Source organism: Eretmochelys imbricata, chromosome 10 (assembly GCF_965152235.1).
Source record: "Eretmochelys imbricata isolate rEreImb1 chromosome 10, rEreImb1.hap1, whole genome shotgun sequence".
In the NCBI taxonomy this organism is placed as follows: domain Eukaryota; kingdom Metazoa; phylum Chordata; order Testudines; family Cheloniidae; genus Eretmochelys; species Eretmochelys imbricata.
This window is the reverse complement of record NC_135581.1, coordinates 1,711,430-1,734,060: the sequence shown is the minus strand read 5'-3', so window position 1 is coordinate 1,734,060 and position 22,631 is coordinate 1,711,430. Positions and strand designations below refer to the sequence as shown.

Genomic DNA, 22,631 nt, shown 5'->3' with positions numbered 1-22,631 from the left:
GTCATTACCCACTTTGGGGTCCTGACCCACAGTATGAGAACTGCTGGTGTCGTGTTGCCATGCTCAAAGCACGCATGGGGTGCGATCTTCTCATTTTCCCAGGAAAGAGAATGCTAGCAGATTCACCTTTACAAATACCCCAATAGCTGCTGGCTGCACCCTGCTTCTCCAGGATTTCTCTATGTGCTGCTGGCTTAGCTTTCTGAGTTACAAAAGTAAGTGTTGCTCTCTTCCCCTGCAGGGGGGTTCTCAACTCGACCCTTTGTAAGAAGTGTCCAGCGTCAGAGCTTGTCTTCTAGATCCTCTGTCACCAGCCCTCTGGCAGTAAATGAAAATGGCGTCCGACCATCCTGGTCGCTGTCTGCAAAGCTGCAGATGCGCTCCAACTCTCCTTCACGCTTCCCTGGAGACTCCCCTGTGCGCGCTTCTGCCTCGACACTGGAGAAGATCGGGGAGGCTGCTGATGATAAAGTGTCCACCTCCTGCTTTGGCAGCTTAAGGAATCTCTCCAGCAGTTACCCAGAATCAAGCGACAGCAGCAGGAGGCAAGAACATAGGACTGTGGGCAGAGCCCCTCTGGCTGTCATGGAAGGGTTATTCAGAGAGGAATCTACTGCAAGGAAATCGAATTCTGCTTTCATGGACCCGTATGGGAAAAGCTCGGTGCAAGCAGACAGGAGCCATCTGGCTCTGGACCCTTTTGATAACAACAATCAAATTGCTTTTGTAGATCAGAGTGACTCTGTAGAGAGCTCTCCAGTCAAAGAGGTGAAAGCCCCCAGTGGGACAGGGCTGCTCTCCGAGAAGGCAGATGGCACCCTGAAGAAAGCTCCCAGCTCCAAAGGCATTTCTGAGCCAGATAAAAGTTTGAGGAAAGGAAGGACAGTCTTGTCTAGCCAAGAATCCCCAATTTCTCACCCTTCTTCTGCCTCTGCCCCTCCTTTAAAGACCTCTCAGAAGATTTCCCGTTCCAGAAGCAAGACAGATTCTTCCAGGACTAGTGGGCGACATGCATCTCCTGCTTCCGGCCAGGCTAGAAAGGAATCTGGTGCCAAACTCCAGGAAACTGCTTTGTCATGGGCTCAACAGAAACACAAGTCAGTTTCTTCCCCATCCTCCACAGCTGCCAAGAAAACTACTTCGGGCTCAGTGACACGGGGGCCCTCTGCTGGGAAGAGCAGGACTTCAGACCGAAGCCTCAGCAGGGAGGGCTCCAAGGTAAGCCTTGGTTCGGATAAGACCAGTGTCAATTCTAGCTCAAGAACTAGCTCTCCTCGGATAAGCCAGCCTAGAAGCGAGAGCAGAGCAATGGACAGCAAGCATGTGCGGAGCTCCTCTATGGCCAGCCTGAGGTCCCCAAGCATCAGTATGCGTTCAGGTTTAAAGAGGGATAGTAAGTCGGAAGATAAAGGGCTGTCTTTCTTCAAATCAGCCCTGAGGCAGAAGGAGACCCGACGGTCAGCTGATCTGGGGAAGACGACAATGCTTTCAAAGAAGACTGCAGGTGGCTCCTCCAAGCCAGGCAGTAAAACTGTGGCAGAAGACAAGTCAGAGAAGAGCAGCCTCCCACCATCCTCTCATGCAAACACCAAGGTTGCTGTGAAAGAGAAGCTTGTCCCAAAAGATGCCACATCCAGCAAACATTCTCTGCTGTCCAGCCGCAAATCCAAGTCTTCCCAGCTAGACCCCGGAGCGCAGTCTCCTTCCAGTGACAAACAGGCTGCTGACAAGTCATTGAAAAAGTTACCTTCCAGCATGCACATGTCTGCACGGCCTTCTCCGAAACCTCAGTGAGATGCTGCAATCCAGGTGTTTTTCTTTCTCCTGCTGAGAGCTAATTTATGCTGAGTTCTTGTTGTTTCTTTGTTTATGTGCCTAATGTGTGTTTGAGGAGAACTTAACTGCAAATTGGTAAAGCGCCTTTTGATTCTGCCATCAAACCAAATAGCCACAGCTGGCCAGCATTGATACCAAGTGAAGTCCAGCTGGAGTCATAGAATATAAACACAACTGTCCCATAGCACTTGTACAGTCTCTTTATAGAAAAATGCAACAACTTTCTTCAGACACCAGGTTTGAAACCTGTGACTCCATTATACTGTAACTAGCGTGCTTTATAGAACTGTGAACTAATATTCCATTGGTTTTAGTCTAAGCAGGCTCCGTCTCTGTTGATGTGTGGCCTGGTTCTTGGCTGCAGAAGATGCTAAGGGAACTGTGAAAAGAGAGACTGCTGCTTCTTTGTGCTCTCCCCAGTCCCCCATTTTTGAAGCTTTTTAAAGGGCAATATCTCAACACTAATGTTGTTTCTCAGGTATATACTCAGCCAGTATAGGAGGGTTAGCATTAGTGACCGGACAGATCCAAAAGGTACTCCCATGTATGTTTGTGCAGAACAGGGTTCATATTTTCATTCCAACAGGCTTAATTTTTTGTTGTTGGATATCTGGAGACTCCACTGTCTGCTCTAGCTTCCTTCTTCCTTTGAAGTGTTACCTAAGTAACAGAGAAAATGACTAGTCAGTTGCCAGCCATTAGCTGTGAAATGTCCATGGTGAAAGATTATTACAATGCCTAGAAAGACAGCTGGAATTCTGAGTCTTGAATAATAGTGAAGCTGGTAGGACCCTTATCGTTAAACCCCTGAGAAGCATTTTCTCACACACATGCTCAGATGCTTCATTGTAGTGGCATCTCTATCTGCTGGAGAAGTGAATAGATAACCACATGTTCTCTGCTGCCTTTTTGTGTTTTCCGAGTGTGTTTCAACGCATCTCTGTGTGGCCAGGCCACAATGCTGCGGGGTTGTATTTGGACTAATAGTGTAGTCCCACATTCTTCTCTTCATTCTACGTTTCTAATGCTTGCTGATGAGTCCAGCTGCAACAATGTCTTACAAGTCTGGTTTCTTGTCCTTTGGGAAATTCTGTCAGGGTTAAAACATTACATCGGCAACATCTTTGCACACACTTTCTCTTTGAAAGGTGGCTTCTCTTCCCTCAAGTCCTTTGACACACATGTGGCATTGTCTTTTTTTATTTCATGAGATGATGATGATGAATTGCATTCTCATTTTAAGAAAACAACAAACTGTCCTTCATGCATGGAATTGTGTTTTGTGATAAGTGGTGTATAATAGCCAGGTTGTACTGTGTGCACAAATCATCTCCAGTTTACATTATTATGTACATTAATTCTTTGCCTGTCACATGAACACTTCTGGCTCTGTGAGCTTAGTGTGTGGACAGACCTATTTATTAACCTTTCCTGCTCAGTATTACAGTAACAAATGACCCTGGAACAAATAGTTATTGTTAAATATCCAGTTCAATCTCCTCTCTTGAACCTCTTGGGCAAGTTGCTCACAGGTCACTGATTGTGGCTGCTCTTTGATCACTTACACTTAGTTCATCTGCAACAAGCTGTTGAGAAATTTACTTTCAGGGTAGCTTCATCTTGGTAATACAGAAGACTTGCATATACGGCCTCATACGTGATTTTGCATACCACAAAGCTCTGTGTAACCTGTGAATACGAACCCATGTGCAGTGTAACCCACACCATCCAGTCCAGACCATGTGCTCTGCAGGACAAGCATTCTTGATACCCAGAAGCAGCGCTCTAGCCTGTAACACTTCTCTGTACTCTACCTGACTTTCCATGTCGTGGATTATGTTTTAAAAGCCAAACATGGCCATAGACTCCATTCATTCCTGTTCCTATAGCACACTTAATGGAGCAAAAAGGGGGAGAGAAGCATGAAAAATTTATTTTAATTTGTGAAGCTGGATTGTTTTGTTTCTTGTACCCTGTTTCCTAAACAGGCAGGAGTTACTGGGCATATTCCTCTAGTCGTAAATTTCTACCTAAAATTTCTGATATTGAAGCATTAGTTTAAGGCTTTGTCGTCTTGAGAGCGCAAACCATGTTAGCTCCTTTGTTGCGACAGCTCTTCTAGCAGAAACACCTTTCCAGTAGCCAGTGCTAACATGGTCCGACATCTCACTATAGGCTGGGCCTAGTTTGATGCACTTTCTAGTGAGGTGGCATTGTGCAAAGTGACCTTATGGAATAGCTTTCCCCTCTTGTGCACTCATTCATTGTGCAAGTCCTGTATTATGTACAGCTGACAGTGGATTTAGGGGTTCCAAGTGGTAGCTTTACTGCTTGTGTTCACTGCCTTATTGAAGCAAATTTGCAGCAGCGTCTTGAGACTGACTGTGCTGTAGACCAGTGCTAACCCAGTGCGCCAGCACCATGTGGTGAGTCTGCTCTACAGACAGAAGCTGCAGCACCAAAATGGGAACAAGAAGTTTATTGTTGCCAAATATTCTAATAGTTAAGATCAAAAACAGCCAGACTGCCCCGTTCTGGTAGGTAACTCCCATCTTTCTCTGGGGTCTGCGAATAATCCCTCTTGGGAATCCTACTAGCTCCAAAATCCTCTCCTCTTCCGCAAACTGTCCAATGCGAGTTGGTATCTGCGCCTTTGAAAACAGGACCTATGATACACAGGACACTTACGTCTGGTCAATCCCGCCCATCTGAAGTTTTTAGAATATTGCCCTCTTCCCATTAATTTTCATCTCTAGGGAAAAGTATAATAACGAAATCTCTGAGAGTGAGTGACGTGCTGTTCTCCTGTGGCAGACTGCCTGCACTTCATATCTATTTTTGCTGCAGTATATTTTTGACTAGGCAGGCTGAGCCATACAGCAAATCACTTCGGTTTATATAGGGCGGTGGTTTTCTGTTGCTGGTCTCATAAAGTGCACAACTTTGGGCAAAGTGAGTAAAATATGATGGCTATGACTCTTACCAGTAACTAGAACTGGAGCTGTATCTTTATGGGCAGATGAAACCCGAACACAAAACTGTCTGGAAAGTGTGATGGTCGTTCGCTGCTTTTCTCTGCATCCTCTGCCCTTGGGTTCTGTTGATATCAAATAGAATGTGAAATTCTGGGGATATGTGATGCTTGACCAAAAAAGAACCACCTTGAATATGAATCTAAGCCAAGCATCTGTCCTGCTAGCCCTAATTGAACCAGTTATGGGGAGTAGATTTTTCTAGGGCCATCTGCATGATTTTGGAGGCTTCCCACTGAGGAGATGATTTGGGGAGGAGGGACATCTCAATCTCTTTCCCTCACTTCCCCATCAATCCACTTTTTCTCCTTCCTGCAAGATGAGAGGAAGGGGAAGCAGTTGGTGTGTGCTGTTGTCCAACACAACAGAGCAATCCTAAATTAGGGGTAACCCCAGTATGGGGTCCCTTTGGCTGTGAGTTTTGCAAGTCCTAAAAGCCAGGTCTGGCAGGGGTTTATGTCTTAGTCCTTTAAAGGTCTTGGACTGCCCTGAAGCAGTTACCTGTACCTGGTTTACAGTAACTTAATTTAGCTTTGGCTCCCAGAGCAGCTCATACCTAATGTGGAGGAGATGCAACCTGGGGAGATGGCAGGACCCAGAATGCCATTCTGATCTCATGGGTTTGTATGCTGGGTCCTGTAGTCTTCATGCCTGCAGCTCTGAATTAAAGACAAGTGGCTGTAATCCTGCTCCATTTTATTAGTCAGGTGCAGCCTTTGGGCCTCTGTTGAATTGCCAGTGTAGCCTTTAGTGGGGTCGAGTCTGGTCTCCAGCTTGTTTAGCTCACAGGTGAGAATCCTGTAAGATCAGAGACTGGTAAACTGGAAGAGAAAGTTACTAGATGTGAGAGTCCTTTGAGTAGGGAATTCCAGTGTTAGCTCTGTCTTTGAACTTCCAGCAGAGCCACACAATCCTCAGAGGAGACGGGAGAGAGTTAGTCATCTTGAAGGGCTTAATAGATGGTTATAACCATCTCTGGGTGGGCCTGGTGTGAATGAATTTATTTCTTAAATTGTGGAGATTCAAATGTCTCTAGTTACTCGCTTGTAATCCTGATGTCTTGCCTTCTGATTGCGGAAGAGCTGAGCCTTCATTCCGTAGCTAGATTCTTCCTAGAGCCATCTGAAGAAATTATTTTCACCCTTCTGGGCAAGGTTTTATGGGTAGTATTTAGTAGTATGTTAACTATAAGTACATTTTAAATTAAGTGTATTTATAGAGGCACCTTGTACTTTGTGTTACTTGCATTTGATAGACAAACTGGTGCCTACAGTTCTTTGTAAGTGTGATAGGTGGCTCACTTTGGATGGATGTACAAACTTTTAACTCTAAAACTCTACGCGATCTGTATGGCTAAGTCAAAAACCACATGCTTTAGATAGAAAACTACCAGTTTAATTACAGTCCATTTGGCCCACTGCAAGTTCCCCAGTCTCTACACGCAGAGCTGTCTCCTTGTCACAACAGAAATTTGAGCATGACCAACTATTCTTCCTAAGAAATGAAGACCATTTTTGCATGGCAATTCTTGCTGTTTCCTGACTGCATGCACTTATTAACTATGCAAGCATTAAAGATAAACTAGAGATTGCACTGTCAGTATCACAAGCTACTAGGTGCACTCTGGGGCTCTGGTTTTGAGTCCCAGTGCAGCTGCATGTCAGCACAGAAAGTATCAAGCACCAGAGAGGAGCATGTATCTAGTTTCTTGCTTTATTTGCACATCTTTGATTCTCTTTCCTTTGCAGAACTTTGGATTACTGACAAGACTGCAGTGTAGAGTAAAGTCAGAAAGGAATCTGAAGTGTTGAAATGAGAACAAACTGTTTTTTTATAGATTTTTAACCGGAATAGCCTGACTCTGTTATGTTCTGTATGTAGCCTGCCACTTTCTATATGGTTTTAATGACCCATTCTGTACATCATGCTGTGAGACAAGGAGGTCACCCGTAGCAGTGTTGACAGTCTAAAAGAGCTTTTTTAGAATTTCAGTCTCTCAGGGAGTGGTTACCAGCCATTGGCATGTTGCCTACGTCGGCACAGCAGGCTTTGGTGACTGGGATCTTAGGTTCCTCCCTGAATGATAAGCTTTTGTCCTAGGCCCTGCTGTTCACTGGCTGTCTACAATCCATTGTGTACCCCAGGCTATGACCACCAAGCCTCAGTCCTGTGTGAGTGCAGACTCCATGGTTGGTAGAGCATGCACGGCCTAATGGGAGCATCATGGGGTTGGCTGAGGTCTTAGCTTGGTACAGGTGCCCTAGGAGGTTGAGAACAGCTGGTCTAAGAGACTGTGCCCTCTTAATTCAAAGGTGGGTTTCAAGACTTCTTGAGGGATTAGGCATTTTTAGTACGGAAAACTGAAGAGCCACAATGAAATGTGTTTATAATTTTTCTGGAAAACTGAGTGTGACCCCGATAGGAGATATTCCCTCTTATACAGACATCTTTTCCATCGCCAACAATCCAGTCAGTCACTGGTCACTTCTAGGACATCCTTACTGCCTCCATTTCTTTGTGGCATCTGTTCCAGGAGCCTTTTTTCTCAGCTCAACAGCAGTTATAAAGAACGTTTGTTTTGAAATGACATTCCAAATCATTTTACTGTAATCCTCTTTATCTTTGCTGTCATTTGCCTACGACTCTGAAATAATTTGGCAGTATCTCATGTTATCTGTGGAGGCAACTAAAATTTAGTTTTAATCTGTGGTGAGATGAAAGTACTACATGGTTTTCTTAATAAAAGCACCATAAAGCGTTTGTTACCACTGGGAGCTTTATTTTGCAGAACAAAGGTAAAATGAAGATTCCTACAGTATCTTTCTGGTTTTTCAAAGCTTAGCGGGGTTTTTTAAAAAGCCATTAACATCCAGTATACCTGCAAATAGTATTTAAATGGCACAGATTAAAACTAGGTGCAAACATACATTCTATTCCACTCTTAAGGTCCTGCAGCACAAACCCTTTTCAAGAAAGCTTGTGTTAGGATGCAGCATTTGTGCAATGCCATATGGAAATGTTTCTAGGTGCTATACAGCCTTGGGTAGTATTAAACACCAGGGGATATAGGCTACACATGGCTAGAACACTTGGCCTTCAGAGTATACAGGTTTGCTCACCAGCTGTGCCTCACCATTGGTTAAAATTGAATTTTAAGTCCCATTACAAATGCAGTTTCTCTTCTGGTCACCAAATTTCAGATTTTACACTGGAATATCTACAGTTCTAAAAGCTGCATGTCATATCACTGTACGCTGACACTGGGCAGTGGGGATCACCCTACCTTTGATACTCTTCTGTATTTTAATGTTTTTGAACTGTACAGTAATCTGGAAAGCAGGCTGTCTTTACTTGGGGTTGAACATTGTACCATAAAAACTTTTAAATTATTTGAGGACAAGTGCATGAGACTGTGATGCCTTTTATTATTTATTTGTATGTTTTATTATTCGAGGTGTATGCACTTTTAATATGCAGAATTTATATTTTTATGTTAAAAGATCATTTTCTTTCAGAAAGAAGAGTTTTGAATACAAGGAATTGGAATTAAGTGGAAAAAGTGGGAAAATGTAATAAAATACAATAAATTTATTACCATGCATCTTGGTTGTATGAGCTTTCTTCAGAGGTGAGGGGTTGGTGCCTGCTACCCAAGGCATGTGGTTCGGATTCACCCCATAAACCTGCCCCTTCTTCATATCTGCGATACTCCCTGTTTTTCCCCTTTCTCCACTTCGCTCCACCTTGGCCACAGACTAACTTCTCCCTTTGGGGTCTCACTGCCATTTCTGGGTTGGCCTCCCTTCCTTGCTCAAACCCTTTCCTGAACCTGGCCTGACACCACATCTCTCCTGCCAGTTCTCTCCTTCAGGCCAGGCCCAAGGACACACATAAAGATGGCATTGTCATGCTGTGGCCACTCACCTCCAATCAGCCCCCTGGCTTCACCGGGCATTCCCTCGCCCTCCTCTGTTTGCATGCTACTGCCTGGACTTGTGAGCTCTAGAGTACAAGGACTATGTGGCTTTGAGTGCAGTGTGTCTAGTATACAGGTGGTATACAGAGCCTTTATACCTGACATGGCAGTTTAGTGACCGGGGGCAGGGTTGTCTCTTGTCCCTGCGAGCAAATAATAGGAGATAAGCCAGATCCAAAGGCACTTCTTACAGTTAGATGAGATTCTACGATGTTCAAATTACATGGTTCGTGTCTTGCTGGTGGGTAGCGTAGAATCTCCTTTGTGGCCGCTAGATGGCACAACCATCCTGTTAAACCCTGACAGGCAGGCAAGTTTCAGAAACTCATCTGGAGGCTCCTCAGGTCTGCAGACTCCTAGAGGAGTGAAATGTTTTGATGCCTTGGGCTCGGTGGGTTTATATACCACTGAGGCAGGATTTTCATGGAATTGATTCTCCAAGGTGCAGCGCAGACCTAAAGGGAGTGAATGTCCATGATTCCGGTGTTGGCTCAGAGCCCCTTGTTGGATGCACGACAAATCCTACTTCACTCCACTGCCTCATGCCCAAGGCCCCTCTCCGCAAGGTCACTTCCTGCTCCGCTTGGAAAAGTGTCCGCAGTTAAACCAGGGCTTCACCCAGTCCCTCCCAGAAATCCACCCTCGTACTGTTCTGTGCAGCTCAGCTCTGCTTGGGCCTGGGATGGCGTGGTAGGTTGGTAAGGTGCTGCTGGGAACTTCAGGCAACCCAGGCCGCTCCCTGGCCCTGAATCACTTTGCCGTGTGTTCTTCAGCAAAGACAGAAAGATCCAGTGTGTCGTCTTCAATGTCAGTTCACCCTTGCACGGCAGGGGAGGCAGCCTGGGAAACCAGAGGGTTCCGTTGCTGCCCAGGGCAGTAGCGATCTAGAAGTTGAATTCCATCTCCTGACCAACAGTGGGTCGGAGAGCACGCTCAGTAAAAGGCACAACACTCGCATCTCTTCCTCAGAGGGCTGGGAAGCCTTCCACTCCAGGCCACCAAGGAGTCCTCCAGCAGAAGCGGGGAAGACCAGGCATGGTTCCTGTTTGCTAAGGTTAAGGAGAAGCAGACCCCCTGCCCCATCCCGCTTTTCTTTCAGGCCTCCTCTCTCTCGGACACTCAGGATGTTGGATGTTCTGGTTCGTGTGCTGCCGTTGGCCGCTGCTATGTTGGACTGGAATCCCCTTGTGATGCCCTGAGGAGGGGAGACGACAAGCTGGCGCAAGCCTCATTTATCTTGGTGAGTGGTGGTCTGCGGGGAGCAGGCTAGCAGTCTGAATCGCTCTGATTCCTGTTTGGCTCCCTTGGGTGGATTCCTCCAGCCCTTCCCGTGTCTGCCATGCCCCCAGGCTGGCATCTGGGGACGGTCCCCTTATGCAGGGTGCAGGCTCCTCTCAAGCAGCCTCACTGTCAGGCTCCCTAGTAAAATGGGAAGTCTTGGGCCTCTGCTTAGCAAAGGCAGCTGGTTCAATTCTCTGGCCATTTGCTTCTGCCTCTCCAGGAGGAACTGCAGAGTCCTACAGCTGCGGCTGCTCCCATCTCCTCTCCGATTCTCACGGGAGGGAGCTGGGAGGCTTCGCATTCAGGTCTTGTCTGACTCCTGCCTCTTGCTCCCATTTGCCTTTCGTTTTCATGCTGGTTTCGGCAGAACTCTCCTCAGATCTCTTGCGCTGGAGCAGTTATTGAAATGCAACATGTAACTTCCCTGTGTACATTTCACTATTCGATTAGCCTTTTTTAATGGCCCCTTATTGAACTGAGGCTTAAACTGGGTAAGACTGATAGTAATAGAACATTTAATTGTGTGCTTGCCTAGCTCTGTCCTAATTAAATATTGTTTTTCATTTGGTGGGTTATGCAGTGATGGTTTTTCCCCGTCAGTGACGAGAACATGGGAGCTCTCCTGGAATGTAGATGAGTTGCTGATTGATTCTGTGCTGTCAGAACAGGGATGTACAGTAGTTCTCCAGCTCCATTGCTTGGCTTGTTCCAGGCTGTGCTGGCGAACGTGCTGGAGGGAGTGCTCCAGCCTGGTTGTGGGGCTGGAGGAGAAGGGATTGGAGAAATCTCCAGTTCTGATGGGTGATTACAGCTCCAACCAGCTGTTTGCTTGTGACGAATTCTGATGTCAATGAACACTCCAGGCTGTGGTCAGGCAGGCTGGGAGGTGGCTCCTGTTGTCGTGGCTAAGTACGTATGGAGCTGGGCTGCTTGAACCGGAAGCACAGTGACAGTCTGTATCCCTATGTTCATCCTTTCTACAAAACTATAATGGATTTTGTACAAAGTATGCCTTGTGAGGTTTCATTCAAAAACCTGTATTCCGCTGAACATTATTGTCCTGGTAAAATGTGCATGGCAACATTGTATGTAAAGTTATAAGATTCTACTCTATAAGACATGTTCCAAGTCTGGGGAAACCACTTCAAACCAGTTCCCCAGAGACAAAAGGCTAGCCAACACTGGAGCCAGGTGTCATCAACGTCAGATGGACAATTACCTGGTTAAGTGGTCTTTCTTTGGCAGGAAAAAGGGGGTGAGCAAGAAATTTACATTATGGCCAAGGAACAGCTGGAAGTTCTTGTCCGCACAGACATCCTATCTCCCGAACCCCAGCTGGAGATGATTTTCCAGAGGAAAGACAAAGTATAAAAAAAGGGGGAACAGAGCCCCCCAAATCTTCTCTCCCTTCATCTCTACTCACGGCATCGACAATACTTGAAAGACAAAGGAAGCATCACTGGACTGGGGAGGGATCCTGGCTGAAAGATTCAGTCAGACTGCAAAAGCATGTGGTGAGAGAGCCATTTTGCTTTGAATTCACTTAGCTCGTTAAGTTAGGTATTTGTTTTACCTTTTATGCCTCATTACTTGTAGTCACTTAAAAAATATCTGTAGTTAATAAAATAGTTGTATCTAAACCAGTGTGTTTGGTTGAAGTGTTTGGGAACCTCCACTGGAGATAATAGGGGTTGTGCATATTATTTCCTATTCATGAAGGGATGGACTTTCTATAAGCTCGCATTGTCCAGAGGAGGAGAGAGCTGGGCGGTACAAGATGCACATTTCTGGGGACAAGTCTGGGACGGGGAATTTGCTGGTGTCACTTGGTAACACAGTTCGGGAGCGGGCGGCTGTCGCACTCGTGCAGCACAGCGGGGAGTAACGTAGAGGCTGGAGGCGGGGTGTGCGGACACCAGGAGTGGGAATGCTCACAATGAAGCAGTGTAAAAGGCACCCCAGGTTGGAGCACTGAGGGGACACAGTATGGAGGCTTGAACAGCTGTACCTAGGGTAACGTCCCAGTCCGGCTCCAAGGACCAGAAGGGCCGGTTAAGGATGGAATGGTGACTTCTGAGCCCAGTGCGGAGCGGCGTACCCTGGTCTAGGCAGGGTCCTCTAGCAGGTACCTCCACCACTGAGTGGTGGCAGCACCGGGGCTGGGAACAACCAAAGACAGGCCAAGAGCCTGACATCTTTCTTTTTAAGACCTCATGACTTTCCGGGTCTGACCTGTGCTTTGTGAGTACGTAGGGCTGCTGAGACTGGTGCCGTGCGTCTGCTGGCGGGGTTCAGGCTGCCGTTCTGGGGCTGGTGGAGCCACTGCGGTGGGGATGGTGTTTGCAGGAGGGGTTGGGGAGACTCTCCTCAGACACGTAGCCTCTGATGACCAGGCGAGTCGCTCTCCTCGACTGTCGTCTTCCGGCCCCTTGTCCCCAGGGGTCAGACGCTCCTGTCTCGTCTGCCACGCTCTGCTCCATGCGCTTGTCCTGGCTGCCGCATGCGCTGGGAGGATGCCCCGTCTCTGGGGCACATGGCTCAAAAGAGGAAGTGGAGCCACTGCAGCCTCCCTTCCTATGGAGACTCCTTGTGCAGCAGGGCGGGGAGCTAGACACCTGCTGGTGGCCAAACGTGGACTGATCTCCAGATCTGTCACGGGGACTCCAGCTCCCTCCCAGCTGCAGCAGGAGCCTGAGCTAAACCTGCTGCTTCTGGAGGCTGCTGAGCTTAATATTCCTTCCCTTGTTGACGCCTTGTCCTGCCCCCGGCCCCATGTACCCGTACTGCAGCTTGTGTCCATCAGTACAGTGTGAATGGTGCAGTTCTGAAATGAATGCCAGCACCTCTGACTCAGGGCACGTATGAGGCCAGCCATTAAGGGGGAACAAGACTCAGCCATTTACTAGGCTGCCAGTGTCTTGGAGGCCTCAGGAAATTTCATAACAAAATCAAGAGGCATTTGCCACAGTGTCTGGAGAGGCTCACGGCCGAGAGTGCCATCTTCAGGGCACAAACCCCAAACTGGTTGTGTTCAATGCTTACCTTTCACAACCAAGTAACAAGTGTGAATTCCTCAAGCATTAGAATGGCCTTGCCATGGAGTCATACAGTCCCCTTGAACATTCCAGTCTGTCTTGCCACCCAGGTAAGCCTGTCTTTGTGCTAGATGGTCCCTTTACATAAAATATCAGAACAATATTCAGGCTACTCCTAGTCCCAAAAGACCAGTCATTTGCACCTCAGATCTCTCACCAAAGACAACACTTGTAGCCAGTCCTGTAGTAAACTAATTAAAGATTTATTAACTAAGGAAAAGAAATGTTACTTACAAGGTTAAAGCAGGTAAACATACAAACACACAAGTGAGTTAGACTTGGGTTTCATAAGATAATAGAAGCTGCTCTAATATGCAAGATCTGTCTGCCCTGGACGGCTAACCCATGCCAAGCAGCTTGGGGATCCCTTGCTTAAGCTTATAAGTATCATCCTCTCCAAATTCCAAACGGCACCTTGGTCACGTTTATTCTAGTCAGGGATTTTTATTCCCTTCCTCTGGAGTTCAAACTGATGGAACAAGTGTCAGCACCTGTCTCCTTTTCATGGCGGGGGAGTGTGTGTGTGGACAATCAACAAAGTCTTTGGCCTTTATTTCACAACGGCTCGTTTGGTTTCAGTGGGCCCTGGAATGCAGGACCAGCACTTTGCAATAATTCAGGCTGCTTTTCTGTCCGGTGAGCTACACAGGGACAGAGGTTTGCAATGCAAACTCTCAGTGTAACTTTAGACCATGGGCTGCAGATATTATAAGCGAGATCAATACATGCAGCATCCTACAAGCATTTCATATAGTCTAAACTAGGGCTGTCAAGCACTTTAAAAAAAATTAATTGCACTGTTAATGATAGAATACCATTTATTTAAATATTTTTTGATGTTTTCTACATTTTCAAATATTGATTTCCGTTACAAACACAGAATACAAAATGTACAATGCTCACTTTACATTTTTGATTACAAGTATTTGCGCTGTAAAAAAACAAAAAATAGTATTTTTCAATTCACCTAATATAAGTACTGTAGTGCAATCTCTTTATCATGAAAGTTGAACTTACAAATATAGAATTATGTACAAAAAACCTGCATTCAAAAATAAAACAATGTAAAATTGTAAAGCCTGCAAGTCCACTCAGTCCTACTTCTTATTCAGGCAATCGCTAAGACAAACAAGTTTGTTTACATGTGCAGGAGATAATGCTGCCCGCTTCTTGTTTACAATGTCTTCTGAAAGTGAGAACAGGCGTTCGCATGGCACAGTTGTAGCTGGCGTCGCAAGATATTTGCATTCCAGATGTACTAAAGATTCATATGTCCTTTCATGCTTCAACCACCCTTCCAGGGGACATGCGTCCATGCTGATGACGGGTTCTGCTCAATAACAATCCAAAGCAGTGCAGGCTGATGCATGTTCATTTGCATCATCCGAGTCAGATGCCACCAGCAGGTTGATTTTTCCCTTTTGATGGTTCGGGTTTTGTAGTTTCTGCATCAGAGTGTTACTCTTTTAAGGCTTCTGAAAGCATGCCCCACAACTCGTCCCTCTCAGATTTTGGAAGGCACTTCATATTCTTAAACCTTGGGTCAAGTGCTGTAGCTAGCTTTAGAAATCTCCCATTGGTACCTTCTTCGTGTTTTGTGAAATCTGCAGTGAAAATGTTCTTAAAATGAACAACATGTACTGGGTCATCATCAGAGACTGCTAGAACATGAACTATAGGGCAGACTGTGGGTAAAACAGAGCAGGGGCCATACAATTCTCCTCCTGAGGAGTTCAGTCACAAATATAATTAACTCATTATTTTTTTAATGAGTGGCATCCGCATGGAAGCATGTCCTCTGGAATGGTGGCCAAAGCACGAAGGGGCATGTGAATGATTAGCATATCTGGCATGTAAATACCTTGTGATGCTGGCTACAAAAGTGCCATGCAAATGCCTGTTCTCACTTTCTGGTGACACTGTAAATAAGAAGCACCATTATCTCCTGTAAATGTAAAAAAATTGTTTTCTCTTAGTGATTGGCTGCGCGGGAAATAGGACTGAGTGGACTTGTAGGGTCTGAAGTTGCATTGTTTTGTTTGAGCACAGTTTTATGTAACAAAAAAAAAATCTACATTTGTAAGTTGCACTTTCATGACAGAGATTGCATTACAGTCCTTGTATGAGGTGAACTGAGAAGTACTTTTTTGTCTATCATTTTTACAGTGCAAATATTTATAATCAAAAGTAATATACACTTTGATTTCAATTACAACACAGAATACAATATATATGAAAACATAAAAAAACATCCAAAATATTTAATTTCTATTGGTTAACAGTGCGATTAAAATGGCAATTAATAGCAATTAATTTTTTTAATCACGATTAATTTTTGAGTTAATCATGTACGTTAACTGCGATTAATTGACAGCCCTATCCTAGTCTAAACACCTTCAACTTCACATCAGTTTTAACAAGGCTAATGCACAGGTGAGCCAGACTGGTTTCCAGCTCTCTGGAATTGCTGGTTGGTGATACGCTCCATGTCCGTGGCCAGTGAGGTGTACGGGCCTTGGCAGGAACTGGCACCTGGTCTGCCAGCGTCACCACATTGATTTTAACCAAGCTGAGAAACCAGCCATGCCTTAACTATCTCATTTACCGCTGGCGTCAGACACAAGCCCGGAGAAGCTAACAAAGAGACCGATGCTGCAGCTCCCTTGTGGAGTCTTGCTCTATCCCTTCTTCAGCCACTGGGGTGAGACTTCAGATGGGATTGTGGTGATTTTCTGGAAACATCCAGGTCACAGGGCTGCTTGAGGCTGGCAGAGGTGGGGGGCCCCGTGCTCTGTTCTTTCCCAGCTGCTGCGGGGATTCCCCTGCATTTGCCTATTAGCAGCACTGCCTGCATGCTGCTCCTTCCCCTCCTGGGCTTGTCTTTTCCATTAGGCAAAGTGGGCTCTGACTCCTGGGCTCCGTAGGGAGCAGGAAACCACATGTCGTGGCCGGCTGAACCCCTGGCTCTGGGAATCTGCCTCGCCTGTGGGTCTGTCAGTTAACTTGGGCTCCCTCCGCTAGCTGCGTCTGCAGCAGCAGCCCAGAGACTAGCAGGTCCGTTGTGCCTCTGGACTAATGGGCTCTGCTGAGCGGGCGCCATGGCTTCCCTTAGTGCCCACCACTCTGCAGGAGCTGCCACCGATGTGAGCATGATGTGACTGTTCACTGGTGTGAACGAGCCGCGACCCAGGCTCAACTGGGGGGCTGGCTCCTCTCCAGTGCATCTCCCCTTGCAGGCAGGACTGTAGCTGATACTCAGAGCCCAAGACCAATCCCGTGTGTTCCTGCCGTTGGAAGCTTCCCCCACACAGAGGCCTGGACTCCGGAGGGGCCAGGTGACCCGTCGGGCGCTGACGTCCTGACACTTGGCTCTGAAGCTTCTAGATCATGTTCTGAATAATGCAGGAGCTTAATTGGGCCAGTGCATTGGTACAAGTGACAGCTTCTTCCTCGGAGTCTGTATCCTCCATAAGGAAAGTCTGTGCCCTTCTCAAAGCAGCCTGATCTGAGTAGCCTTAAATAGGGTTTTGCAGTCCCCCCGGACCAGCCTGTTCTGTATTGATTAAATTGAGGGCTGGATTGAATGTTGGTTTGGCAGCCACTTACTGTGCTGTGCCTGCTCGGTACATAGATAGAGAGCTTGGGGAGGCAGCAGCTGGCTGCAATAGACAAGCCGGGCTCCCCCCGCCCCTTGGAGTTGTGCTTTGTTTACAAGAGATGCATGCATCCTCTGCAGGGTAGTGAGGGTGAAGGAATGCAAAGCAAAGATTTCTGAGCGGTTCAAAATCCTCTGCCAGGTTTTGTCTGCAGTGGGTATGTTGGCAAATAAATTTCCCGGGGGATGGCAGCACCCAAAATGGACCCAGTACCCAGCTGGGTGAGACTCCAGATCTCTAGATGAGCAATGGTGAAGCTTTAAACGCCACATGAATTTCCACAGTAGGAACAGGTCTGCCCAGGCTCTAGATTGAGCATTACCAGAGCAGAACTAGTGTCCTCGTTGGCAAAGCTAAGAAACACCAGGGATGCTGGGAAAGGAAGGAGGGGTGATGCCCTAGTTAGCCTTGACTCCCGCCTTGGCGCTGCTAAGGAGCCAGCCCTGTGGGGGGTGCTCGGAAGCTGACCCAGAGTTGCCGATCTGGGATCTGAGCCTCTGGCTTGGCGACTTTGCCATAGGCTGTTAGAGCAATGACACTTGATCACTAGAGTCAAGCGTCCATCAAATGCTTAGAGACCTCAGCAGGCGAGCAAGCTGTGACCTCCTGGGAGCCATGCAAACTTTCTGAATGGAAGAGAGGGACTGTAAGGCCAGAGATCTTTTTCTGCAGCTACGTTAGGACAGCAGCAGCCATGAGCCAAGAAGCAGAAAGTCACATTCTCTCTCAATTCTATCCAAACAATGAAATATCGGGCTGTTAAGAAGGAGATCCTGTTCGAATAGAATCCACCTTCACCAGATAAAGATACAGATCTTAAGAGGTTTAAAGAAAACTTTGTCTGATGGCATCTGTCTGGCAGGGAATCACTTATCAACAGTTGTGAGAGTGAAATCCCCACTTCTTTATTGTTTTATGGTCCTCACTTCTCTCTTGTTTATCTGAATGGTTTCTGTCTGATTCTTTAATTGTTTGTCCGTTGCATAACTAATTTTGCAAGATTTAAATCGGCTATAGTGGTGGGGTCTGATTGGTTAAAGAATTGTTTTGTAGTGGGCCAGGATTGGTACAAAACACTGTTTTGTAGAACTTTAGTTTAAAATGATTGGTTAAGGTACAGCTAAGCAGAATTCCGGTTTAACTATATAAACTGGGGTCCAACAGGAAGTTCTTTGGAACCTAACCCCAGGACCCAGCCCAAGATCAAAGCTGCCAGATCTCAACACCCTGCCAACTATATCATGCAGAAGTTGGAGGAGCCCTGGACGACCTGATCCTGACTGGCCCCTAGGAAACGTTTGTCTGCCTTATTGGGAGTGGTGAGCATCAAATGCTCAGTGCGTGCGTTCTGGTTTGGGAACTGATAATAAATAGAGGTTAAGGATATCCTTGTGTAAGGCTCTTTCACTGGTAAAAGGCCCCACAAACTGGCAGAAGATTATGCCCTGAGCCCTGGGAATTGGGTAAGGAGGGGTACTTAAATTAACCAAGTTACACTCTGAGCTCTAGGAGTTGGGTATGGGTGGCCCTGAGCCCTAGAACCTAGTAAAGGGTGGGGGTGCCTACATTAATGGGGTTACTCCTTGAGCCCACAGAAAGGTAAATGTGGGTGCCCTAGAGTGTGCAGGTAACAGGACACCAAGTTGGGAGATGTTCAAAGCATATTGGACAAGGGTCACAGGCCTTGAGAGACTAGCCAGAGTAACGGGCAGGCCCTGACATGCGAGTACCCCTCTGACAAAGGCTCAGGAGCACAGCAGTTCTTGTTACCAGTCCCCACCTAACTCTCGACTGGACCATGTGACTTACACCTGGCTGGAAAGCGGAGGGATGAAAGGACCCTGGTGCTGGAAGTTAATGGGTGACCTGGCATCTCCTCCAGCCCCAGGAGAGGTCAGAGAGGAAGTTAGTTTGTTGCTATTTCTAGTCCCTTGTGGATTTTTGCCCAAAATCACAGCAAGAGGCTCTGGGGGCAGAGGGGAAGGGCTGTTTTGCATGTTGGGGGAGGCGACTCTGGGGGCCGGTTTGCCCAGGGGAGGCGGCTCTGGGGGGCGCAGGTTGCCTGGGGGCGGCGGCTCTGGGGCTGGTTTGCCTAGGGGAGGCGGCTCTGGGGGCCATTTGCTCTGGAGCGTCAGTGTGGGGGCGAGTTTGCCCTGGGGAAGGCGGCTGGGGGGGGGCAGTTTGCCAGGGGGAGGTGGCTCTGGGGGCCATTTGCTCTGGGGTTCTGAGGCCCCTGCTCACTCCGGTCTCTCCCAGGAGCCAGTTCACGAGCCGTGGGCCAGTGGCTGAGAAGTCTCCACCTGCTGCACGTCCGAGCCTGGCCTTTGGGGACGACGGTTCCATGGTCTCAGGGGATGTAGCCAGGGCAGCTCATGGGCACGCAGGCTGAGGCCCCCGCGGGTAGCCTGGGCCAACCCCGCGGAGGGCGCTGACGACGAGAACCGAGTCTGACTCAGGGTCCAGAGGCAGCAGCGCCGGCAGCCGAGCCGGGTACGTTGCTCTGACCCACAAGGGCTGGTCGAGGGCTTCTTAGGCTATTGCGTGTGTGTCTGATCCCTGCTGGAGACTCGCCTTGTGGACTCCTCTCCTCCCGCTGGAAGCGGGTTCCGGGGCTGGCCACTCCCTGAGGCCGTGGGAACCGCGGGCCAGCGAGACCCTGGCTGTGCGCGCGTGCAGCCCGGGAGGCAACACGCGGGCCGCAGCCCAAACTCGGCCCCTGGGGGCCGGGACGCGAGACGTGCGTTCAGGCTCCCGCCGGCCCCGGCTGCTGTATTCCGTGTGCACGGCACGGCACCGCTTGCCTCAGTGGGGCCACGGGAGCAGCGAGGGGGGCAGGGCCCTCGGGTGGCTGTGGCTGCTGGTCAGGAAGGGTGCGGAGGTGGGTGGCAGAGATATGGGGTCTCACCACTGGCCTCTCCCATTCAGCCAGCACCCCCTGCTGCTCCTCAGCACCTCCCCCTGTCCCCCCCCCCCCCCGCTAAATCAAGGAGCTGCTGCCTCCCGGAAGGGAAATAGGGGAAGGAGGGGGCACCTCTGGCTGCCCTTCACTGGCCCCACAGCAGCCCGGGTGGCCATGAGGATCAGCTACCCCTCAGTGCCTGGCCCATGGGGACGTGGTGTGGGGCTGGGCTGAGGGAACGGGCCAGGCCCTGCGGGGCAATCGGCTGTAGCTGGGTGTTCCAGCAGCGAGGCCTCTTCTGTGCAAGGTGGGCACCAACCCGCCCCCTTGCAGCTCCTGTCCCTGCCAGCGCCCCTCTCTGCCACCTTCCAGGCTCACAGCCTCAGGCCCAGATTCGTGTTCTCTTCCCCCAGGCTCCTGCTGAGCTGCTGGCTCTTCCTCCCTCGTGTCTCCAAAGTTCAGCCTTTCTGGCGGCTGGGGCCAGGCCAGCCCTTGCCTTGGCTACTGCCCCCTCCTCCCCATCTTTGGGCAGGGCCCCTCCGCCACACACCCCTCCCTGAATTCCCTGCCTTGCTGTGGGCTCTGCCCAGGTCTCCTCCAGCTGCCTGGCTCTCCACCCAGCACCCCGGCTCCCTCAGTGAGCTCTGTCGCACAAGCAGCTCCAAGCTCCTTTGCCCACAAACTGTCCTGGCCCTTCTCCTGGGTTGGCCCCTGCTGTGGAGTCACCTGGCCTGACCCAGACAACTTTCCTCTTCTCCAAATCCTCCCTCCAGTCTCCCTTCCCTCAGTGACCCGGCCACTGCCGGCCTTCGCTCCAGCCCTCTGTATCAATGAAACTTCACATGCTGGCCATGTAACCCTTCTGCCAGGTGGGCCACCGCAGCAACGGGGCTGGGTACAATGTATTTAGGGTCCCTCCGGACAAATAATTAAACCACCCTGAGCCCCCACGTAGAAATCTGGGAAACTAAACGCCCCTCCGTGGGTGCCCGTAACAGGCACAATCTCCCTGCTCACAAGAACTCTGAGGCTGTGCGTGCGAGGGGCTTGGTGGGAAGGTAAGGAGCAGAGCTTGCGCTTGGGAAAAGACAGCCACAGTCAAAAGAGCAAATAAAGAGTAAAATTTGCCCCACTCCGGCAGTGGTCAGTCTCAGCTGCCTTCCTGCGCACCGCTGAGAATGTCCCACAGGAGCTAGGCCCTGGACTGCACCACCAAATCCAACTTGTGCTTGGAATCAGCGAGGAGGAGCGGACTGAGGAGCTCTTTACACATCTGTCTCAAGTGCTTTGCTGGCTGTTCTGGAGATGCCATCACCTTAATGCAGTTTAATGGATCAGCTGTACTGAGGTGTTGGGTAGGTGGAGTTTCAACGGAGAACACTGCTGCTGTCCTCGGTCACGTCTTGCTGCAGAGTCCTCAATCTGGGTCACCTCTCACAGCTAAAGCCGCACAGGAGAGGGGCCAAGAACTCATAAGACCCTTGAGCAAAGTCCTGACTGGTTGGAAATAACCTCTTTACCACAAGATACCTCCCCCACCAGGCTGCTCTGAGAGCCCACTACCCCCCAAAATCCAAATTCATGCACGGTTACAGTGACTCCTCACGTGCCACCAGAGGAATTGTGGGTAGGCAGCATATCCAAATTCCGTGTCTCTATGACATCACTTTTCCCTTTGCACCGTAGAAGGGGTAGAGAGCTCTACCCTTCTGGAGCTTCTGGCCACAGGGCAGAGCGATCGACATCTATTTAACAAGCCCGTGTCACGACCTGTCCTCCAGAGCCCTGCTCTCGGCCATACAGGCACCCCCTGCAGACACTTACGGACTCCATTGCCACAACCCACGTCGGCCGTCTGGCAGGGCTGTTACCCCAGGATACAGAGCGGGAGCTGGGGTCCAGGGAGACTAAACGGGGGTCCTGCGGGGAGCTGGTGGTGAAGCCAGGCACTGACTTGCTGAGGAGGGCTGGCTGGGCCATGAGGAAAAAACAAAGTTTCAGAACTTGTTTTCATTGCAGCGCGGAGCAAACCAGAGCCCTTGTCATGTTTTTCACAAATGGCGGCACCCCCAGACTAGCCAATAGCCCAGTGGTTCGGCCACTCCCCCCGTCTCATCTCTCATGATCTGTGCCAAATTGGGCAGAGTAGGGACTTGACCCTGGGTCTCCCCTACTCCAGGTGTGTGCCCTGAGCACTGGGCTATGAACTAGTCTGCGGGATCCCTCTTCTTTGGATCAGAAATTCCATCCTGGGCCTGAGAAACCTTCCCAAGGATAAAAGTTTCCTTGAAACTGACACGCTTCCGCCAAGAGTTTTGGTGGCGACAAATAAGCATTTTCTGATAAAAAAAAACCCCCATGTCACTGGAAAATTCCCTCTATTTCCAAGCCCTGCTCTCCTGCCATAACCACAAGCCTCTCTCCCCTCTTGTCCTCTCCCACTGGGTGTGTTGACCCTGGAGCAGCAGCCAAGCAATTGTGTTGACTGTGAAGGCCCCTGCTAGTGCCGTACAGCTCACTACCAGCTAGTTTTCACTTACCCTTCGCAGTCCCAGAATACCTGCATTTCTCCTTTTCTGTTGCTTGGCTACCCCCAGCTTTGGCCTCTAAATTTCACCGTAAGGTCACGGACGCAGATGAAATCCATATTTTTATTACATTTTAAAGAGCATAATTGTTTCATATCTTGTATGGAGATGGGTATGACAGATGTCAAATTAAATCATACACCCATCATTTATTTATCGATGATTATAGTAAAGATATATTAATATAGCCTTAGGCTTTATGGAATTATACACAATAAAATATATTAAGTCTTATTGGCCAATATTTTTCAAATCCTGGCAGGTTTTT

General features: G+C 48.7%; 1 protein-coding gene across 2 annotated transcripts in view; it reads left to right on the top strand.

The window, feature by feature from the left end:
- The window catches only part of USP31 (ubiquitin specific peptidase 31), a 67,394-nt gene extending 55,675 nt beyond the window's left edge, over nt 1-11,719 (top strand). For both annotated transcript variants that reach the window (XM_077827736.1, XM_077827735.1), the window contains one exon: nt 242-11,719. In XM_077827736.1, the coding sequence (XP_077683862.1) occupies nt 242-1,794 (1,553 nt within the window). In that variant the 3' untranslated portion in view covers nt 1,795-11,719. The remainder of the gene's footprint in view (nt 1-241) is intronic.
- Nucleotides 11,720-22,631: the final 10,912 nt, after the last annotated feature.